Source organism: Sorghum bicolor, chromosome 6 (assembly GCF_000003195.3).
Source record: "Sorghum bicolor cultivar BTx623 chromosome 6, Sorghum_bicolor_NCBIv3, whole genome shotgun sequence".
NCBI lineage: Eukaryota > Viridiplantae > Streptophyta > Magnoliopsida > Poales > Poaceae > Sorghum > Sorghum bicolor.
In genome coordinates this window covers 48725259-48745524 of record NC_012875.2, presented here as the reverse complement: position 1 = coordinate 48745524, position 20266 = coordinate 48725259, and the positions used below count along the sequence as shown (strand labels likewise).

At 40.9% G+C, this 20266-nt stretch overlaps 3 protein-coding genes across 3 annotated transcripts; 2 read left to right on the top strand and 1 right to left on the bottom strand.

Annotated features, from left to right (window-relative positions):
- On the top strand, positions 1395 to 5528 carry LOC8058719 (polyglutamine-repeat protein pqn-41). Its single transcript, XM_021463803.1, is given in 5 exon segments — positions 1395 to 1732; positions 2309 to 2857; positions 2943 to 3082; positions 4578 to 4636; positions 4638 to 5528. Coding segments are annotated over 5 exon segments (1668 nt in total). The 5' UTR covers positions 1395 to 1409; the 3' UTR covers positions 5235 to 5528.
- LOC8073588 (N-acetylglucosaminyl-phosphatidylinositol de-N-acetylase) lies at positions 6626 to 10420 on the top strand. Its single transcript, XM_002447999.2, has 9 exons — positions 6626 to 7006; positions 7130 to 7200; positions 7580 to 7644; positions 7727 to 7771; positions 7855 to 7935; positions 8706 to 8773; positions 9009 to 9057; positions 9588 to 9748; positions 10110 to 10420. The coding sequence occupies exons 1-9, from the start codon at positions 6819 to 6821 to the stop codon at positions 10171 to 10173; spliced, it is 792 nt and encodes a 263-aa protein (XP_002448044.1). The 5' UTR covers positions 6626 to 6818; the 3' UTR covers positions 10174 to 10420.
- Positions 12805 to 18171, bottom strand: LOC8058718 (pachytene checkpoint protein 2 homolog). Its single transcript, XM_002446623.2, has 14 exons — positions 17836 to 18171; positions 17654 to 17717; positions 16612 to 16718; positions 16455 to 16522; positions 16010 to 16113; positions 15833 to 15937; positions 15617 to 15706; positions 15471 to 15546; positions 15005 to 15074; positions 14625 to 14695; positions 14444 to 14534; positions 13883 to 14010; positions 13553 to 13681; positions 12805 to 13462 (listed from the first exon to the last, which is right to left on the bottom strand). Exons 1-14 carry the CDS (start codon positions 18053 to 18055, stop codon positions 13325 to 13327), a joined length of 1461 nt encoding a protein of 486 aa, XP_002446668.2. The 5' UTR covers positions 18056 to 18171; the 3' UTR covers positions 12805 to 13324.

Here is a 20266-nt window from a genome sequence, read left to right as displayed (position 1 = left end):
CATTGAGCTGTCTCTTTGGATTTTTCCCTGAGATGAGACTTACTGTTACGGACGTTGTGGTTTTACACTTGGGAAGGTAATGTGCCTGTTTGTTGATTTCCGGCTGTGCGTCTGGTGATCAATGGAGCCGTGAAAAGCTTTAATTTGTATCAACCTACAATTGACATCAAATTTTCGATAATGATGTCTTCCTCTACTTCAATCTTACTTTTCTGTGAAGATAGTGACATGTACGATATCAATCAAGAGTTGAGGTGGACAACAAATTATTATCTGTTAAGTACAATACACCTTATTGTATTCCCTCAATGTCCTTTGGAGGTGCTCATAGAGATAGAGTTTGTGTACGTGTGTTTATAAGGGTGAGTGTGCGTCTGTATTGTATTGTGTAATTCTTAAAAAAAAAATATAAGTCATTCTAGCTTTCTTGAAAAGTCAAACATTGAGTCGTGTAGGTTGCAGTGTTGAAAATGTTACATTAACATATAAATGTTACATCTCAAGTCAGAACTTAACTTCCATCTACCACGTATATGTGGCACTAAAGGCACAATTGCTTATAGCTTAAAAAAAAGGCACAATGCTTATAAATAAGTAGTAGAGTGCATCATTATACAGGATAGCGTTCAAGCACCCAAGCGATCTGTTTTGTTTTAGATGCCTGACTGCCTGAGCCTGTACGCGGCTGCTAATCCCAAACGTAACACTAGAAAAAAAATGTTGTTTTTGTGCAATTTCATAATAAAACTTTCCAGCTTCATGAACAAATGTTTCATGCTTAGGAGAAATTTATTCTGGCATAACGAGAAAGTTTGTTCCAATGTTACAATAAAAAAGTTCCAACATCACCCGGAAAAACTACAGACTGAGACAGATAAAAATGTTTATTTGAAATAAAAATTTTATACAAGAAAGCAGACCACAATTTTAAAAGTCCAATAACAAAAATTACCCTAGGCTAGTGATTCAAAAGGGAAAAATAATAGTGGGTCTTAAAACAAATATAATTGATAATGAAAACGGTTCGAAGCAACAATAAAAGCAGAAAAAAAGGAAAAGAAGAACCTGGTGGCAAGGAAATAATTTTTTGAGGGCCAAGGAAATAATTGTTTAGGATGAGGCCTTGTATAGTTCACCAAAAATCTAAAAACTTTTCAAAATTCTCCATCACATCGAATCTTGCGGCACATGCATGAAACATTAAATATAAATAAAAAATAACTAATTGCACAGTTTCCCTGTAATGTGTGAGATGAATATTTTAATACTAGTTAGTATATAATTAGACAATATATTATTCTAAATATATATATATATTAATTATATATGTGCTAATTTGTCAAAAGATGTTAGAAAGAAAAAAATAAAAGTTGCTCAAAAAAATAAAAAAGAAAGGAGAAAAAAGTTATATGGGCTTTTATTTCGTGGCCCATCAAACCCACGCACCGCCGGCTCCTTCCAGCGCAGCGCCGACGCTATCTTCCTCGCAGCGCCGCTCAGGCTCGGTCCCTCAGCGCAGATCTTCTGCTCCTTCCCCTACTCGCGCTCAGGCTCGGTCCCAGGGATCGGATCTTCTGCGCGTCGGCGGCTCCCCCTCGGCGGCGTCCAGCGACGGAGGGGCAGTCCCAGGCTCGGCGGCGGCGGCGGCGGCGTCGGCGGCTCCCCCTCCCGCCTCTCGCCAGTCGCCTCGCGCCCTCGCCTCCGTCCTCCGCGCACCTGCCGGCGACCCTGCGTACGCACCTCCCTCTCCCCTCCCGCCTCTGCTGTACCGTGGGAGCCCGGCCAGCTGCCCAGGGTGGCCGGAACTTGGCTCCGCCGGTGCTCAGATCCTACTTATGGGTTTTCAGGCTATCATATCTAGGTTTACTTAGATGATGCTTTTTATGTCCTTTTGGTGAGAGATTGGTTTGTCTTATTTCTTTTTTATGTTCACTTCTCTAGGATTCATGAATGAAATGTTTACATACCTGCACTAATTGCATCAATGCAATGTCCTTCAGCTGCGTTCATTATATTGTAGTTTTTCTTTTCCTGCTTTCCTTGGATAGGAATCTCACTGTCCCTGTCCGTGCTCCCTGGATACATGTCCTGGAGCATACTACGTATGGGCAAAATACGTAGTAGGCTAGCAGGTAGTAGCTGCAGTCTTTCAAATAAAATACTGACTTTGGAATTTGCTAAACACTTCTCTAATCTCTGGCAGTGCCATGTTAATTGACCTGGTGTAATTATATGTGTTTATTTGTTACTTGCATTTGTTGAAAGCACCTTTTATTTTCATCTTCCCTTAAAATATTTGTATGTTCAGGATAATGGCTCATCGTGGTCACCTAGATGGACTGACTGCCCAAGCTCCAGCTCTGATGCACCATGGTTCCTTCGCTGCTGGCAAACTCTCTAGCCACTCACCTTTGCAGTCTTCATCCACACTGGAGATGCTGGAGAACAAGCTTGCCATGCAAACTGCAGAAGTAGAAAAGCTTATCATGGAGAATCAGCGGTTAGCATCAAGCCATGTGGTCTTGAGGCAGGACATTGTTGATACGGAGAAAGAGATGCAAATGATCCGCACCCACCTAGGTGAAGTTCAGACAGAGACTGATTTGCAGATTAGAGATTTGTTGGAGAGAATCAGATTAATGGAGGCAGACATACATAGTGGTGATGCAGTGAAGAAGGAGCTTCACCAAGTGCATATGGAGGCAAAGAGACTTATTACTGAAAGGCAGATGCTAACCCTTGACATAGAGAATGTGATTAAAGAATTACAGAAACTCTCTGCCTCTGGTGACGGTAAAAGCCTTCCTGAATTGCTTGCTGAGCTAGATGGGCTACGGAAAGAGCATCATAATTTACGGTTCGTGACAATGTTCCTTCCTTGCATTTTTTTGCAACTGCCTGAGCTTTGTGTTAATATGTCTGTTTTCCCTTTCCATTGGAAGATCTCAATTTGAATTTGAGAAAAATACAAACATCAAGCAAGTTGAGCAGATGCGGACAATGGAAATGAACCTGATAACCATGACTAAACAAGCCGAGAAGTTACGTGGTGATGTAGCAAATGCTGAAAGACGGGCACAGGGTAAGTATTCTCATCCTCTTGATTTGGCCTGCAAGTTATCCTTATTCCCGTAATTGTTAGGTTTTGAGTTGAACCTTACTGGGCTGTACTCTTACATGGGAGCAGTATTATTTCTATTCCATCTGTTTAGTTTGTGAGGAAGACTGCTAGGTTTTTGTCCTAGTAGTGTGAATCTCAAAACTGCTCGTTCATAGGTTTCCCATCTGGATTCTGATTTCCCTACTTTCAATAGAATTTGCAGTGTGATATTATCATTTGTAGGTCTTACTGTCTTAGTAGGAGCGGAGGGTAGTGGAGGTGAATCTGGGCCTCCGCATAGAAGTTCCATGGCCCAAGATCCCCAACTGGCTGAACTGCAGGCCTATTTAATGTCTCAGCATGGATTACTGTTGGAATGAGCAATTTGGCCCCCCTTACTACTCCGCCATTGTGACACGTGGGTGTAAAGTGTCCGTAGTGGATAGTCCCTTATACAGGAGGGACAGCATTATTGTCTAGATTTGCAGACATAAATCAGAACAATACTTTATGAAGTCTGATTAGCTTTACTCATTTATCATGTTTTTGCCCATTGTATGCCGCAGAGCACAGTTCTTTGTGGGGTGTGGGTGGGTGGGGTTGTGTGTGTGTAGGGGGGAGGGAGGGGGGGGGGGGGGCGGTGACTAATGGAAAGAAATCATTCGTCAACAAATGAAATAAATGTAGTTCTCACGGGTCATGAGTGCTGATCTTTCTAATTTAATAATGTATTAAAGTTACATGCATATTGTTTTCGAAAAGTCTAGTTGGATCCAGTTTGACAATTTTTTAGAATAGTGGATATAGGAACAAACTGAGTCTGTTGTTCATCATTCCACATTCTGTGTTAGCAGCTTAGTACAATGTGTAGTAACCACTGCCATTGTATTGGTTGGTTCTCATTATAGTTCATTGTTGTGAGACAGCATAAATATGTAGCTATATTTTCCTCTGGAAATGGATAATTGTGTTGTTTACAGTCCTAGAAAGGTAGGCATAAGTTATGTATCAATCCTTTGAAACTGCCCATGATTTTGTTGCACTTTAGCGCATACTAATCTATCATTAGCAATATGGTATCAAAAAGTGATTGGCCTAAATTAAGCTTCAACTTATCTAGCAAATATGCTACACCTGATTTCTATGGTGCAACTTAACTGGAAGCTTTTAGTAGCTGACATGTGATTGATAAGTTTTCTTTTTCAAACTTACCTGAGGAGATGTTGCCTAACTTTTGCCATTTTTTATATCACAAGCATTTTATTTTGGGCTTCAATATCATAGCTGGAAGCATGTAGGACAATAGCAAACTGCTCTGTAGCTCAAGGCCTCTAATGTATAGAGAAAACCTTTGCATATGCAATTTACGAGAAATTGAAATGCTTAATTTTCTGCACATGTGTGCATGTTTACTCAATTGCGTAATACCATACTCTAATATTTTATTTCCATCCCTTTTTTTTTCCTCAATGAACAGCAGCTGCGGCTCAAGCAGCGGCACATGCAGCTGGTGCGCAGGTGACAGCTTCACAGCCTGGGACAGCTCAAGCTACAGCGGTTTCAGCAGCAGCTACAGACCCATATGCAGGTGCATATGCCAGTTACCCCTCGGCATATCAGCAGGGAGCCCAGGCTGCAGCATATCAGCAGGGAGCCCAGGCTGCGGCATATCAGCAGGGAGCCCAGGCTGGGGCATATCAGCAGGGAGCCCAGGCTGGGGCATATCAGCAGGGAGCCCAGGCTGGGGCATATCAGCAGGGAGCCCAGGTTGGGGCATATCAGCACGGAACCCAAGCTGGGGCATATCAGCAAGGAAACCAGGCTGGAGCATACACCTATGCTTATGATGCTGCCACGGCTTACGCATATGCAGGTTACTCTGGCTATCCAGGCTATGCGCAAAGTGCAGTGCCCAATTATTCCTATGCCGTACCTCCGCAGCCAAGCAGCGGTGCAACTACAGAGGCCGCAAGCATGTATGGCGCAGCTGGTAGTGCTGGATATCCTACTGCGCAAGTTCAGCCGAGCAGTGCCACTGCAAATGCAGCGCAACCACCTCCTCCACCACCGCCTGCAGCACCATATCCTAGCACATATGACCAAACCAGAGGAGCCCAGAGGTGAAAATCTGTGATGTGAACCAGATGGCTGTCTGCCATGCACATTTGTTGAGCAGACAATTATATAGAATTCTGTCATGTCCCTTTTGTAGATTGATGACTGGTTCAGTTATGTAGATTCAGTCGCTGATAGCTTAATTGGCATGATAGAAGAGTTGATGTATGCTCAACTGTTGGTACATCGGTTGATTGGCTTAGCTGTTGGTTAAGGATGATTCGGTCATTAATGTGGCATTACACCAAAAAAAAGTGTAGCGTCGTTATTCTGTATTCTTTTATATCATCTATTTGCAAGTATTCCAAAATAACTGTCGTTCTCGCTTTCTGAGAAATAACTTTGACTAAATATATATTAAAAAATATTAATATTTATGGTATATAATTAATATCATCAGAAAGATTTTTGAATCTAGCTTTTTAACAAATTTATTTGAAGAGACAAGTATTATATGTATTTTTTATAAATCTAGTTAAACTAACGATATGAAACCTAAAACGATTATTGTTTTGGGACGGAGGGAGCAGATCGTAGCGTCATTATTTCATCTTTTTGTAAGTACTCCCTGAGAAAATTTTGTCCATAAATACTGCTATTTCTATTAGCATACTCAGTCCACCAGGTCATTTAATTCTCCTCGGGACTTCCGTGGTCCACCAGCTCATTTAATTTCTTCTAGGGAGTAGTACTTTCGCGCATGGTAATTGTTTGAGTATATTTAGTTGGCATTAAATGCAGCTCGTTGGAACCAGAGAACCATAGTTTAACATGCATGATTAAATGGTGGAACCTTAATTAATTGAGGGTAGAATGGTCTTTTGTTTGCCACACTAATCTGTCTGAAATCTGCTAGAAATAGCAGTATTTGAGGACGGAGGGAGTATAGTGCAGTAAGAGTTTACTCCCTCCGTCCCAAAATAAGTGTCGTTTTCGTTTTCCGAGAAATAACTTTAACTAAATATATAGTGAAAAATATTAATATTTATAATACATAATTAATATTATTAGAAAGATCTTTAAGTCTAGTTTTTTAACAAATTTATTTAGAGATATAAATATTGTACGTTTTTCTACAAATCGAGTCAAACTTGTGGCACGAAAACCTAAAACGACACTCTTTTTGGGACGGAGGGAGTAGGTCGTAGCGTCGTTATTCATTAGCTAAATGGCTTCCTAGATGAGGCAAGCCTCCTCTTACATCAGACCTTCAGATTCTGTAAAATCCACGCTTGTTAGGCCTTGTTTAGTTCATCCCAAAACCCAAAAAAAAATTCAAGATCCCCGTTATATCGAATCTTGCGTCACATACATAGAGCATTAAAAATAGACGAAAAAACAAAAATTAATTGTATAGTTTGCCAGTATATATAGATATGATTCTACAAATTGAAGCTTTTTGGAGTTAGGACACATGAGTACTTGGCTGGTTTAGGTTATGAGTGTTGAAGGGGAAGTGCTCTATCCCTCATGATGTCGTTGACTCGTTGTACTTAATTTGTATCTGCGACAAATTCAGAAACACAGTGACAGTTTTTCTTTGGAAATTCGTGTTTTCGGCTCGTCCTCCCTCCCTCCAGGCTCCAGAGCCTGCTGCCTCTCCATGGCCTGGATCTGGATGGTCCCCGTGGCGGGAGCCGTGCTCCTGTGGGCGATCTCTCTGGGGCGGATCCTCTCCTACCCCGCGCCGTCCTGTGTGCCCCCGAGCCCGCAGTTCATGCCCCCTCTCCGCGACGACAGGAGGAGCCGGAACGTGCTGCTGGTCGTCGCCCACCCCGACGACGAGTCCATGTATGCTACTTCGCCTTGTGTTTTGAGCGCCCAATTACAATGTCTGTGAAACATCTGCTTAGTTCTCGTTTTCTATGTTGCTTGGTTCTTATTGTTTTATCATCATCTTTTGTGTTGCTACAGGTTCTTTGCCCCAACTATTCTTTTCCTCAAGTCAAAAGGTCACAGCATTCACATTCTGTGCATGTCTCGAGGTTAGATGGCAAGCAACTGACGATATATGTTTGTTTATGTTGCCCTATATATTTGTTCATCTGAGCTGAGCCCAGCATGGAACAGGAATGGCCATTGTAATGTCTGCTAGGATGCATCATAAAACTGTCATAGGCAACCATGAGTCCATGATGTCTGTTTACTCTACGCTTGACAGCACAAATCAGATATTCATCCCTGATGGATGCACGGTGCTTAAACATGCAGTGCCGTTGGGTATACGTGATTTTTAGTGAATTCCAATGAAGTAAAAATAGTACTCTACATCTCAAGCATTGCTGAAGCTTTTAGCAGTAAGTTTAATAGTAATTTTAACCCTGACATATGGACAGCAAATCACCAAGAACTTTCCTTCCACAGGTGATGCTGATGGTCTCGGAAATACTCGTAAAGAAGAACTGTACCATGCCTGTGACACCCTTAAGGTACTCAGATCGTTAACTTAGCTTATTTTACCCTCAAAGAGCAAGCTTTGTACAGTTCCTGAATCAGTTCATGTCATTACAGATTCCACATGAACAAGTTAAAGTCTTGGACCACCCAAAATTGCAGGTACTCTGTTTTGAGTCCATATTCTGCATACTTGTACATACTGTTTCAAAAAACATGTGATCTTGACCCTATACATTTCACAGGATGGTTTTCATGAGAAATGGGACCATGGGCTAGTAGCAGAACTTACTGTGCAGCATGTCCAACTATGGGGCATTGACACGGTAGTGGCTACATCTCAGAGACCAATGAACTTCAAAATACATGACATTTTTAGTATTTTTTCATTGAACACTCAGGAGAGCTGTGTATCATTATATCATTATGGGGATTAGAGCCCCACAAAGTTCATACACATACCTAGCAGAAAATAAAACTCATGTGGCTAGTAAACATGAAAAACAACCCTGACCAATCATTCAATTCCAAGCATTTTAAGTATATTATATCATTATGGGGATTAGAGCCCCACAAAGTTCATACACATACCTCTCCAGCTTCTCCTGTTGCTCTTATTCTTGAGCCCTTGAGTGTGCTTGTTTCTTTGATCCTCCATATTATAGTGTTGAAGAAACATGAGTAGTTGAGTACACAAATGTGCGGGTCTGCATTATGTGTAATAAACGACATGTTTAAGCAAATCTCACAAATTGCCAGTTCTCCTTTTTAACCTCGGAATAATTTAGCAAATGACAGATTGGGGTGATTCTTGTTCAAAAATTCTCGTATTTTCTTCAGAAAAAAACACTTGTGACTACAGTTTGTGAATTCTACTTAAAAATCCTGAGAGTGAGTCCTTGATATCTGACACATCTTAATAAATTTCCATAGATTCAAATCTCAATATGATTTCCTTGCTAATAGTTACCAAGTACTGTACACCATATTCAGTTGCTTTACCTTCATTTTCTATGTACTTAAATTTTTTTTGTACTACTTATTTTGTTTTCCTTTCTAGGCCCTACTTACTGATGCAATATTTGATGCCATTTAGATTGTGACATTTGATTCATATGGAGTATCAGGGCACCCAAACCACAAAGATCTTCATCACGGCGTATGGTTAGTTCAGTTATCTGGTTTATTGCTGCATGATTCGCCGCATGCATGAATTGCTGAAAACATTGGGATTCCAATATGTTGGGCATCAGAACTGTTGTTGTTCTTTGATTGTACACAACTTGTTCTGATTTCATTTACTTTTGCTTTTTTACTACACATATGCATGTCACATTTATGAGATAGCTTTGTATTTTTAACACTCAGAGTCTAAAAAACTCTATTACTGTATGAACAGCAAGTTTCTCCATGCAAATGGGCAAGGAAACGATGAAACTTGGGAACTAGTAAGTTTTTCCCTTAAATCCTTTGACGATCTTCTTTAGATTTACTTCTCAGAGTGATCACTGTAGAGAGGAAGATTATATGTGTTACTTTCTTGACTTTGTCAGTGCTATGTTTAGCAAGAGCTACGGATCTCATAATTTATCTTGGTGTCGGAAACTGAGAATCTATAATGTTACAGCCTACATTTGCCATCTCTATTGGGGTGATGACCTAGTATTTTTAATATCATTTTTTCAGAGACTTTGGCACTAGGATAATTAACGTCCTAATTGATTTTTACATGGGAAAATTAAGCTGTTGCGTTCTTAATTCTTATGCTATATGGATATTGGATAAAGACAAAGCTAGTGATTTTACTATTTAACCTCATTTCTGTATTCCTAAACTTCCTGGCCACGGGCCACCTTATCTTTAGTTTACTCTCTCATTTTTCTTTTGGTCTTGATTGTATCACGTTTTTTCTTCATGCTGGAAGTAGCACATTAGTGTGGAGGAAAGATGATCCATGCTGGATTATTTGTAAATGCAGGCAAGCCTGAATATTCTTCGCAAGTACAGTGGTCCTGTTGACATATGGCTTTCTTCCTTGATATCCTTCTCAAGGTCAAAGCAATCAATCTATACTGTGGTTAACAGTAGACCGTCCAAAAGCTATGAGGCAATGGCTGCACACAGAAGTCAGTGGGTTTGGTAAGTATAAGAGTTTCATATTTGCATTTTCATGGAGAAAGCATTGTTTCTGTCAACTTTAATAGAGTGCTGGAGATCAATCCACGTAGCCACTATAAGTTCATAATGAAGTTTCTGATTGCATCATATTTATATCGTTCCACAAAATATATCATGGTCGACATATAATGAGTCAGCGGCTTGCTAATTGCTGCTTATACAGTATAACATCAAGATGTCACTATCAATACCTTTTAGCTGTACCAGGAAATAATATGGGCCATGTTTAGCCCAGCAATTATGGAATGTCTTTTTTTTCTCAAATATAGGGAAGCTCTTTTTTGGATTAAAGATAATCAACATATTCAATGTGTCTTCGCAGGTTTAGAAGATTGTTTGTCATCTTCTCGAGCTATACGTATGCAAATGTGCTAAAGAAAATTTAACATGTGATCTAACGTCATGTCAGAGCAAGTGATCTGTCCGCGATTCTCGTCTCCAGTGTCGTACTTGTACATTGTCAATTGTAAGGAATTCAGTTGTACATTTTCTGTCCATAGCCAGTGCTCATAGGGTGGCAGTTGGACTTATTCCCAATTTTGTAGTACTACAGTATCTGTAAGTTCTCGGCACTTCAGTAGCTTATGCGTGTGGTCAAACGATTTCTGGTCCAAGTTTGACGTCCTTCATGAACTGATCTGCTAATCCTTTTGTACTACCAGCCACTAACATAATCCTTGAAAAGAATAATCACATACCCATTCGCTGGAGGCCAGTTCACAAATCATTGAGAATCAAGGGGCCTATAGGAAAGACTCTTGTTTGAAACTGCAGACCCCCAACGCGATGAGTTGAACGATCCAAATAAGTACGACGAATGCAATGATTAAAATCTTCTTCCCGTTGTCTCCTCACTATGGGAGTGTTGAGTTGCTGGGCCATCCCTGTTCAAACTTTACCAATGTAACTTTTATGTGTGTAGTGAGTGCACGAACACCCCCTTAGCCTTGCTTAGCAAAAACGTGTTGGGCGACTGTTTTCGCGGAGGCAGGTTTGGCTAGCGTTTGCCTCACCTGTCTGGTCCCTGCACCCACATCTCCCACTCCTCTGAGCACCGTACCAAGCTCCCTGCGCCACTGTTGGGCTGCTGTTTTCACATAGGAGCATGTGGCGGTTTTGACATTTGTGCTCGTCACATGTTCGTTAAAATGTCTCAAAGGTAAACTTATCGACACAAGGATAGAGTGATTCTATGCAAGACAGACTAGGTAATCAAACATATCATTTCTTATGAATGCTAAGCTAGTCAATGCAACCAAACAAGTGTATCTTGCATGGCCGGAGCCAGTCTTTAGCTATCAAAGGTTAGTTGGCTAGCCAGTCTAAGTCTTAAACATGAACCAAGCACATGCTATGTGGTTTTCCTCTATCCTCATCCCACGATTGTTATTAGGATCTAGAAATAGGCTAGAAGGAAGTGAATAGCCAGATGAACACTAAAAACAACTAAGTGATTTTGATTAGAAACATAAATGATCCTAATAATGCCATTTCTAGCTAGAGATTCGCTTTCTAAGATGACAAGAAGTGCAAGCAAAACAATTCTATGAATGTAAACAACACAATGTAGGTACTAGAATTGATATTGAGCTCAAGAAATACCACACAAAATGATACAAGGTATATCTCCATGGTATTGGTGACTTACATGTCACCCCTAGTCCACATTGAGGAGAGCTCTTGGTTCATCACTCCTCTATCAGGCTTGCAACCCCGCAAAGGTTGTCTAGGTGCCTTGAGCATCTCGAGCAGGATAGAACAAGAAGAAGCTACTCAACACCTCTTTTAAACTAGAGTCGCTCTTCGTCTCCTCCCACAATAGCCACTCACAAATCCTCTTCCAGAGCACCAACACAATCTTCCTTATGCTTCATGTAGTCTGCAAGCTCTAGATCGTCTAGGATGCGGCAACCACAAAGAGTAACAAGAAAAATGCTTCCAATATGAAATAACTCAAGGCTATACATTAGAATCTTGATCTCACACTCAACTGATGAAATCCAAAACAAGTATGTGAGTGAAGAGACTTAGAGTATGCTTAAGTGATGGTATATTATGATCTTTATAAAAAATGTAACCTATTGATACACTTGATAAATGGTTATTCAATTGACGATGATAACTAATAATGAATTAAATGGAGCCTGGAGTGACCAGAAAACAGTGCAACCACAAGACTACATGAGCTATTATCTTGATTAAGTAATTAGATTTCTCTAGTTTGTCAATACCTTATCAAAAGACACAGAAGAAAGACTATGATGTAGTGATACTTGGTCCATGAAAGGTGTTTTATTTGTTTGATTTTTGCCTCCAATTGGGGGAGTGTTCACTCACGCAGATGAGGTGAAATTAAAGAGAAGGGATAAGAAGATAAGGTGAAATCAAAGTATGGGAAATTTTCTACTTTAGGTCTAATATTTGGCCAAAAATATTAAATGAGAGTTAAAATCATGAGATGGCATTTTAGTCGATATGTATCATTTCATAAGGGCAACCTGATGAAACCCACAATTTTTTTAGACGAAAAGTTTCCCCTACTTTATTGGCATAAAGCAAAACAATAACAGTTCAAAAGCTTATTCTTAGATGCGCCCTGCCAAGTTTAAATGAAATCCGCCTAATAGCCTAGACCACTACCAGCGGCATACACAGGATTATTACAATTCAGCAACGTCACAGGATCATATAGAGTCACAGCGTTTAAGACCAGCTCCGAAGACTGAGAACCCAACGTCTCCAATCTTGATGGCGCTTGAAACCCACAAATTTGATCGACATTTTGGCAATATCCACTTGCCATTGGTGCAAATTTCCAATTTTCTCATCTGCTTTTGTGAAGTTGTCTTCAATTCTTTATCCCTGTGAGACGCGTAAGACATGTTTGGGGTACAGCTCGAAGTTGTCAAAGCACATGTGTGCAATCGTCTATCAGGAACTATAAGGGAAACTTTAAGCGTGTTCACGTGTCTAGTTTAGAGGCTGTATACAATTACGACTGTTTACAATGATGATAGAAAAGGAACATGACCTGTACGCACTAAACAACGATCTGGTTCCAAGTTGCAGTGACGGAGACGATTCCGATGCAGTGACGGAGACGATTCCGATTCGTACCGCGTAAAGATCTACAGAAGATCAAATGTGCTGAAGCTGACAGTCAGAGAGGCACCTTACATCCATTCTGAGCTCGTAACTGTTAAGAATCAGATCAACCAAACACAAGCCGGTGATCTCATCTCATGATCTTCACACGTAGTGACTAGGCTTAGTATTAATCATAGATCTAATCCTGATTACTATTCATCTGTGTAGAGCACGGACATCTCGAAGGGGCGTCAAGACAGTTCATTCATTCTTTGTTCTTGTCTCTTTACATTTAAACACTAACCTCTAACCCTAGAGATGGGATGGACTTTCTTATCCTTGTAGCGACCTGGCAATTGACCATAATATCGGGGACAACCGGAACATGGCATTTGGAAAGAACTGTGAACATTTTGCTCTTCCAAAAGATTCCAAGGTCTCAAGGTTGAACTAACCACGCGACTCCAATACTTCTCTTTGCGCAGTCTTTATCAATGTATGCAAGAAAGTAGAAGCATCACAGCAAGGGTTGGTGACAGAGGCATGTGCCAGGAAAGGGAGTTTCCTCAATGACCGGCCACTAAGTCCCTGCAAAGAGAGATGAACCACCACCATTTAACGAGGGATGGAGAAGCCTTGGTTACAGCAAACAGCACGTGGTTCAGCTTCATTATTTACCTCACACAGTTTTGCGGCTTCATAGAGTAGACTGGATAATTGAAACACGCCATGGGGTTCTGCAGCCTCAGGACAGTGCTTCTTCTCCTCCAGGGTCGAATAGTTCAGAATACATGGCACACTACTACCCTACAATTGGAGAATTTCAAGTTTACCAATAGTTGCAATAAATAAAATTGAAAAGCAAAGTGCTACCATTGATTCAAGAAAAAAGATTTGCTCATAGTTCTGCATGATCAAAGCAACCATCATGAGAGTAGGCTGATACAGTGACAGTAACACTATGAAAAGTTGGCAAGTTAGGCACCAAGTTGCCAAAGCAGGACATACCTGAGGATATGTAAGAATGCCAACTCTTAAGAGTTCCTGTATACATGACCTCAAGATCTCGTATCGTGCTTGAAGCGTAGGGGGTCCGACATATGCCTTAATGTCTGCCCTGTCAACAAATGCAATATCTGCCAGTAGACAGTAAGCATTAGGTAATTACAGAAGTCCTTATACAGAGTGTTCTCAGAAACAAACTGTGAGATCAAATCATGAGCGCCCATAAAAAAAACATGACTGTAGTCGATCCAAGAGAAAGAAATTCTACAGAGCACACATGATTTCTATTTTGATGGCAAGAAGATATTTATAAGTTAGCTATTATATTATTTTAATCATAAAAATTAGGAAAATTGCTTCCATGGAAATGGATAGTTCATCAACCCTAAAGAAATTCTTTTTTTTTGAGCAAACCCTAAAGAATATTATTATGTTTAGTGGTGTGACTGCAGAACTGCTTTCTCATAATAAAGGGATTCACTCAACCAACTAATAATGTGTGACTGTCAAGATGATTATTCATAGCCCTATGGTTAAAGAGTCAAATGGCAGGAAATCTAGTACCTATTGCTGTAGTGATATTTGATGTTGTCAAAATGATAACATTTGGCCAAGACTTCAATTTGTCCATTTGTGTTAGCAGCGCATTCACAACCTGAAGTTGCACAAGAGAAGAATATAGTGTAAACATTAGCCAGGAAATAATACATGATTGGGGGGAAAAAAAGTAGAATGAAAACTTTACTCTAATGGAGTCTGAAGGTTCAGAGCCAGATATGGCAGCTTGTCTGGCAGCAGCAAGGCTTTCAACTTCATCTACAATATATATACATATCATATGTAAGATTGAGGTTTCAAATATATAGCATGCAGCAAATCAAGTACTCTATTTTCTCAAGCCTTAGGTAGCACTCTATAGTCTATAGGACTACTGCTTGTGTTATGTGTTTGCTTGCTTCAACTAGGAGACAATGCTGAGGTTAAGTGAAACTGTGCTGGATTCAGGGTCCATGCGCCTATGCACATACAGGATATGATCAGGGGGGTGAACTCATATCTAATTCAGATCAACGTACCAAACAAAGCAGACTCATTCAGTTCACCTGTCACGACTCAAGAACATACCTATCAATACAAATACCAGGTTGCTTTCTTCCTCCACCATCTCCTGGATCTTCTGGAAAAGTTTGGCAACCTAAAGGACAATGGATAGAATGTGGATTGTCAGATGTAACTATGGGTGAGTAAGACAATATTTCCAGAATATATTCGGATTTTTTGGTGAAAAAAGGAGAAGAAATGGTTGTCATTCCATTACAATATCATCAAACAAGAGAAAAGAGCTAATTTCCTGTTTGGGTATTACAATTGAAATACCCTTTGTGGGTGTTTTATGTAGAAATATTGTTTTTCTTATTTTGACAATCCACCGTACAGAAAAGATAAAAGTGGTTCAGGAACTATTAAATTAGGGAGCTCATGCAAAAAGGTGCAGCCATAAAAAAATCCGATTAGACACTAAATACCTAAAGTGATCTCAGAATATGAACATTAGAACATATGATAACAGCTTTAGCACAAAAAGGCATACCAATTTTCCACTTTCAGAAAACCACTTGCTGAACAATGAATGAGCATTCACTTCAATCAACTGACACATAGAATACCTAGTATGTAAAAGTGTCAGTGAAGAATAACACATCTGGTAAAATAAAGTATATCTCATATAGCACGGACCTTGACTTGAAGCGAATGGAAAGTTTCTGTGCTAGTGCTTTACACAAGGAAGTCTTTCCTGTTCCAGGTGGACCATGCAAAAGTACAATCCTGTAATTTATAAAAACTAAAAGCTTGAAGAATCATTTCACTCTATAGAGTACACAATTTTTTACTTTGTTTTTTGTAAAATAAATAGTGACTGCAAATGTGTATAACAGTGTTATAGATGCTTACCGGTTCCATGAAACCAGACATGTATCCACACCTCTCTCAGTAAAAAGCAAAGCACTGGCAGCATATCTCAGCAACCTCTGCTTGAGACCAACTTCATATAGTAAACTGCAAACACTAATGAGATCATCCACAGAACAAAAATGGAGATTGAAGTGGTTAAGGATAAACAGTATTTACCTTTCCCACAAACCATCAAATTCTTTGGCAGGTAAGGCCCACTCGTTAAAGCTAGAGAGTGTATCATCCTCGCTTGGTTCCTCACCAGGACCATCTTCACTCAGCTACAGCATAACCAAATGCGCTAGAGGTGAATAAACTGGACAGCAGCTAGTATATTGAATGGATACAAAATATGGATACTAGTGAAGTTGAACTGGATTAATATTAGGATGTAAAATGTCCCCAGAGAAAACAACTGTAACTTGAACTCAAACCAACAGCTAAAATTCAGCAGTTGTGGAAGCATGTCCAGATAAAACAGCTATAACATTTTACTGAGTGAAGAAGCAAGATAACCAACATGGTCACATGGAATCATGTTGACATAAAAAAATGACATCAGTTTTGGATAGAACTGCAAGTGATTAGGAAGTAAACATAAAAAACATTAAGAATCTCATACCTGGAACACATGCACAACAGGCTTAACTTGCCAAAATAAAAGAACTTTGCGATTCCCAACCCACTCATCTGCATAAATGTTTAGCACTCAGAATAAGGATGTTATGAGTAACAGAGCACAAGTAACCACAATTCCCAGCCTAAGTGAATGACAATACCAGTGTCGCATATTCGTATCCTTTTGACATTTTCAAGAAGAAAAGAATTATCAGCAGGAATTGGCACAGGCCCATCAACATAGCTTAAGCATCGAGCTTCTAGCATCCTGATTGAGCAAGTGAGTACAAAACTATAAGCATGAGCATCAGTAAATTTTAATATCTCAGAAGAGAAGATGGCAGTTAGTGTGAAAAAGATTAATAGAGCACTTAAGCTAGAATTCAAATGCGGAAAGTTTCTTCAGAAAACTATGCTAGGTCCATGGCTTTACACCACCAGTTCACATGTTGAAAGAAAGAGACGAGCCTTTTGGCACTATTTTCTTAGCATATCACTACCAACGACAGTATTTAGAGAATACTTGATTTCTTCATAATTTCATTAAGCCAATGACTGGCTTATAGGCATTTCACAAACCAATAATCTGCACCTAACCACTAATCAATCACAGGACTTATAAATTGTATGACATTTTTCTTTCCAAATTTGCTCCTACTCCATAGTCTGGGCTCTGATTACTAATTTGTGAATGGCAATGGCAGCAGTGTGGATTACTGACATAGTACTAGTCTGGGCTCTGGGATCTGCTTCAGTGGCAAACTGGTGACTGGTGCCTGTGTTCTGCAGTCTGCACGCCCTCTGCAGCTGAACTGGTGACTCGGACCTTATTGTTAGTACCATACTACCATACAAAACTTTGTAGACTACTTCATATTAGCTATTTGTCAGGTGATTTGACTGTTTAGCATTTGGGTGCACACTGGGAACCTATTAGAAAATCTTGAAAACTCAGTCCTGATTTGCTACATTGTTTCATCTTTGCTTTCTGCCACTTCCTCCAGAAATACAAGTTACTTATCAGACATTCTAAGCGCTCAGTGCAAAATAGCAATAAGCCCGTCAACCTTAATCCCACATTTTCAGAACCCCCACGCATCATCTCTAAACCAACTCACGTGAACTGCTCATACTACTCACCAAATCACAAAACAACGATAAGAGTATTTCTCCGAACAAAGTCTAGCTAGATCAAGCACAAACCTCTCGACCGCCACCTGGACGTCCTCGTGGCGAGCCGCGCTCGCGGCGTGCAACAGTACCTCAACTGCAGCAAGCACAAAATGAAAAAACGGAAAACACACGAAACCGGCGTGTCAACAGCACTCGAATTCGAAATTGCTAGGATGATGATGCCCAGCCGAGGGCGCCGCGGCACCACCCACCTGACACGAGGACCTTGTCGTCGGCCGGGGAAGGAGCGACCACGGCCGCAGCCGCAGCCGCCTGCTGCTGCTGCGGCGGCGAGGAGGAGACCGCGGCGACAGGGGGCGGCAGCGTCTGGGCGGCGGCGGCAGGTGGCATCAACGGGGCAGCGGTGGCGGCACACGCGGCGTCCGGAGCGGGTGGGGGCGCGGAGAAGGAGACCTCCATAGGGGCGCTCATGGTGAGCGGCCCAAGCTCCGCGCGCGAGATTTTTCTAGGGTTTTGGGGGAATTGGGTGGGGAATGGAGAAGGTTGTGGAATGTGGAGTGGGGAGTGGGGAGTGGAGGTGGTTTTTGAGCGGATTTGGGGTTTCCCGCCCTTGAGAAGTCGTGAAGCGAGATAGGCTTTCGTGTGAAATAGGGCTTGGGTCGGTGGCTTCCGCGTGTATACAATTATTATTGGGCTAGTTTCAAGCCCAGACGAAAATCATCCAATCTAGCCTGGCCCAAGAGGCCTACCACATTCGGTAGCAACAAGTGCCTTTTTTTTAAACATGGGACTGATTTTATTCATGCAAAATAGTTACATCGTTTGCCAAAACATCTATGATGCAGCTAGGGGGGATCATCGTCCCAAATACAATTTTGTCTAAGCGATCGAGCTCGCTGCGCTAAACTATGAGCAACCTGATTAGCTTCTCTATTGCAGTGCTCAATTGAAATCTCCTGAAAACCACTCCACAATATGTTGCATTCATTATAAATTGGAGCCGCAGAGTTCGCTGAAAACCCTCCTTCCTGCATAATCTGCACCACTTCCATGCAATCCGATTGAATGATGATTTTGTTGCATCCAATTCTTTGAGCTAACATCAATCCTTTCTTAAGAGCATAAGCCTCTGCCATTGGTGCATCGACTAAGTGCCTGACAAAGCTATGAGTGGCTGCTAGAAATCCTCCTGAACTGTCCCGTATCACCGATCCAACGCTACCACATCCACCATTTTCAAAAAAAAAAACAAGTGCCTTATGCTTGCTAAAAAAAACAGTGCCTTATATATGACTGCTAAAAAAAGCCTTTTATGTGTGGTGTCTGGATTTCAGCGTTTGAAACCATAGACAATTTGCTGAGGTTCGGAGTAGAAGCCGATATCAAGCTGTACAAAATCGGAATCCAAAAGATTTAAACCCAAATCTTACATAAGTGCAATGTGAACAGATGCACTTCGTTTCCAAAGTTAATCTGTTCGCTACTGGTTTTGTACGATCTCTCACGCTTTAGTCGCTTTTTAATAGCTTCTCTTCATTAACCGAAAGTGTGCTGCAATAATGGACGCCGGCACACCATACAGCTCTTTCTCTGGCATGAATATACTCCTGCACGTCAACCCTACTATTGCCTTGCGATTTTGCGAGGAGGATCGTGTTTTGAGCATCTCTATCGTGACAATTGTTGCTCTAGCAGTCTAGTGGGATCATGTGTCGCCGCGTGCTGTGTGCACCCACTCCATCCGACCATCCCTGTCCTCCGCAAGTCGCCGACGCAGGGGCGATCCCGACCACCGCCGTGCCCCCGTGTGGAAATGTGGAATGGATATTCCCAAACCGTGCCACGGCAGTCCTGAAACATTCCCACCTGAATCAAGGTCCGGCAGAGTCTATGGCCTTGTTTACTTCCGATTTTTTTAAAAAAATGAATATGGTGGCACTTTTAATTGTATTTAACAAATATTGTTCAATTATAGATTAACTAAGCTTAAAAGATTCGTCTCGCAAATTATTGATGAACTGTGTAATTAATTTTTATTTTTATCTATATTTAATGCTTCATGTATGTATATAAATATTCGATGTGACTGAGATTTGAAAAAAAATTACATTTTTTTTGAAACTAAACAAGGCCTATACAGCTATACAGGTCACTCGTCACCGACAGCTCAACAGCCGGTGCGGTTGCAGCTTTAAGGCACTTCTGTAGTCAGATTGTCTATTTGTCTTCTTCGTTTAACTGATAAATAATGATAGAAAGTATTATTAGTTGATTTTATTGTGAAAGAAAAATAGTATTAGATGGCTGGTAATTCAATGGATAAACTAAAGTAATCAGGCTAATCTGAGATTCAGAGAGGAAGTGCAGCCGATCCAGCGTGTCGTGGGCTTTGTGGTTCCAGGAGACTCGACGACCTGTTGATGCCGTAGTCCAGCAGATGGGTAATGTCATGTTCGTTTGAATTTATTAATGTTCCTTTTAATATAGAACAATATTTTCTTCTTATAATAAATCATCATTAGCCCCCGCAGCAAACTTTTTTTAACCACATCAGTGACGCCGCTAGCGAGCGACAGGGCGTGCGTGACTGCGTGCGGCGGTGGCAGATGAACAGAGCAAGTGAGGGTACTCACAATGCAGACTCTATCATAGAGTCTAAAGTTATTTATTACCTCCAATAAT

Bases quoted from the DNA above. Each gene is read 5' to 3' on its own strand.
- LOC8073588 (XM_002447999.2), top strand. From the start codon at position 6,819: ATGGCCTGGATCTGGATGGTCCCCGTGGCGGGAGCCGTGCTCCTGTGG. The intron at 7,645-7,726 runs GTACTCAGATCG...ATGTCATTACAG, and splicing joins ATGCCTGTGACACCCTTAAG to ATTCCACATGAACAAGTTAA. The intron at 7,772-7,854 runs GTACTCTGTTTT...TACATTTCACAG, and splicing joins TGGACCACCCAAAATTGCAG to GATGGTTTTCATGAGAAATG.
- LOC8058718 (XM_002446623.2), bottom strand. From the start codon at position 18,055: ATGAGCGCCCCTATGGAGGTCTCCTTCTCCGCGCCCCCACCCGCTCCG. The intron at 16,719-17,653 runs GTTTGTGCTTGA...TTGCTCAATCAG, and splicing joins GTCCAGGTGGCGGTCGAGAG to GATGCTAGAAGCTCGATGCT. The intron at 16,114-16,454 runs GTATGAGATTCT...GTTATGCTGTAG, and splicing joins CTGTTGTGCATGTGTTCCAG to CTGAGTGAAGATGGTCCTGG.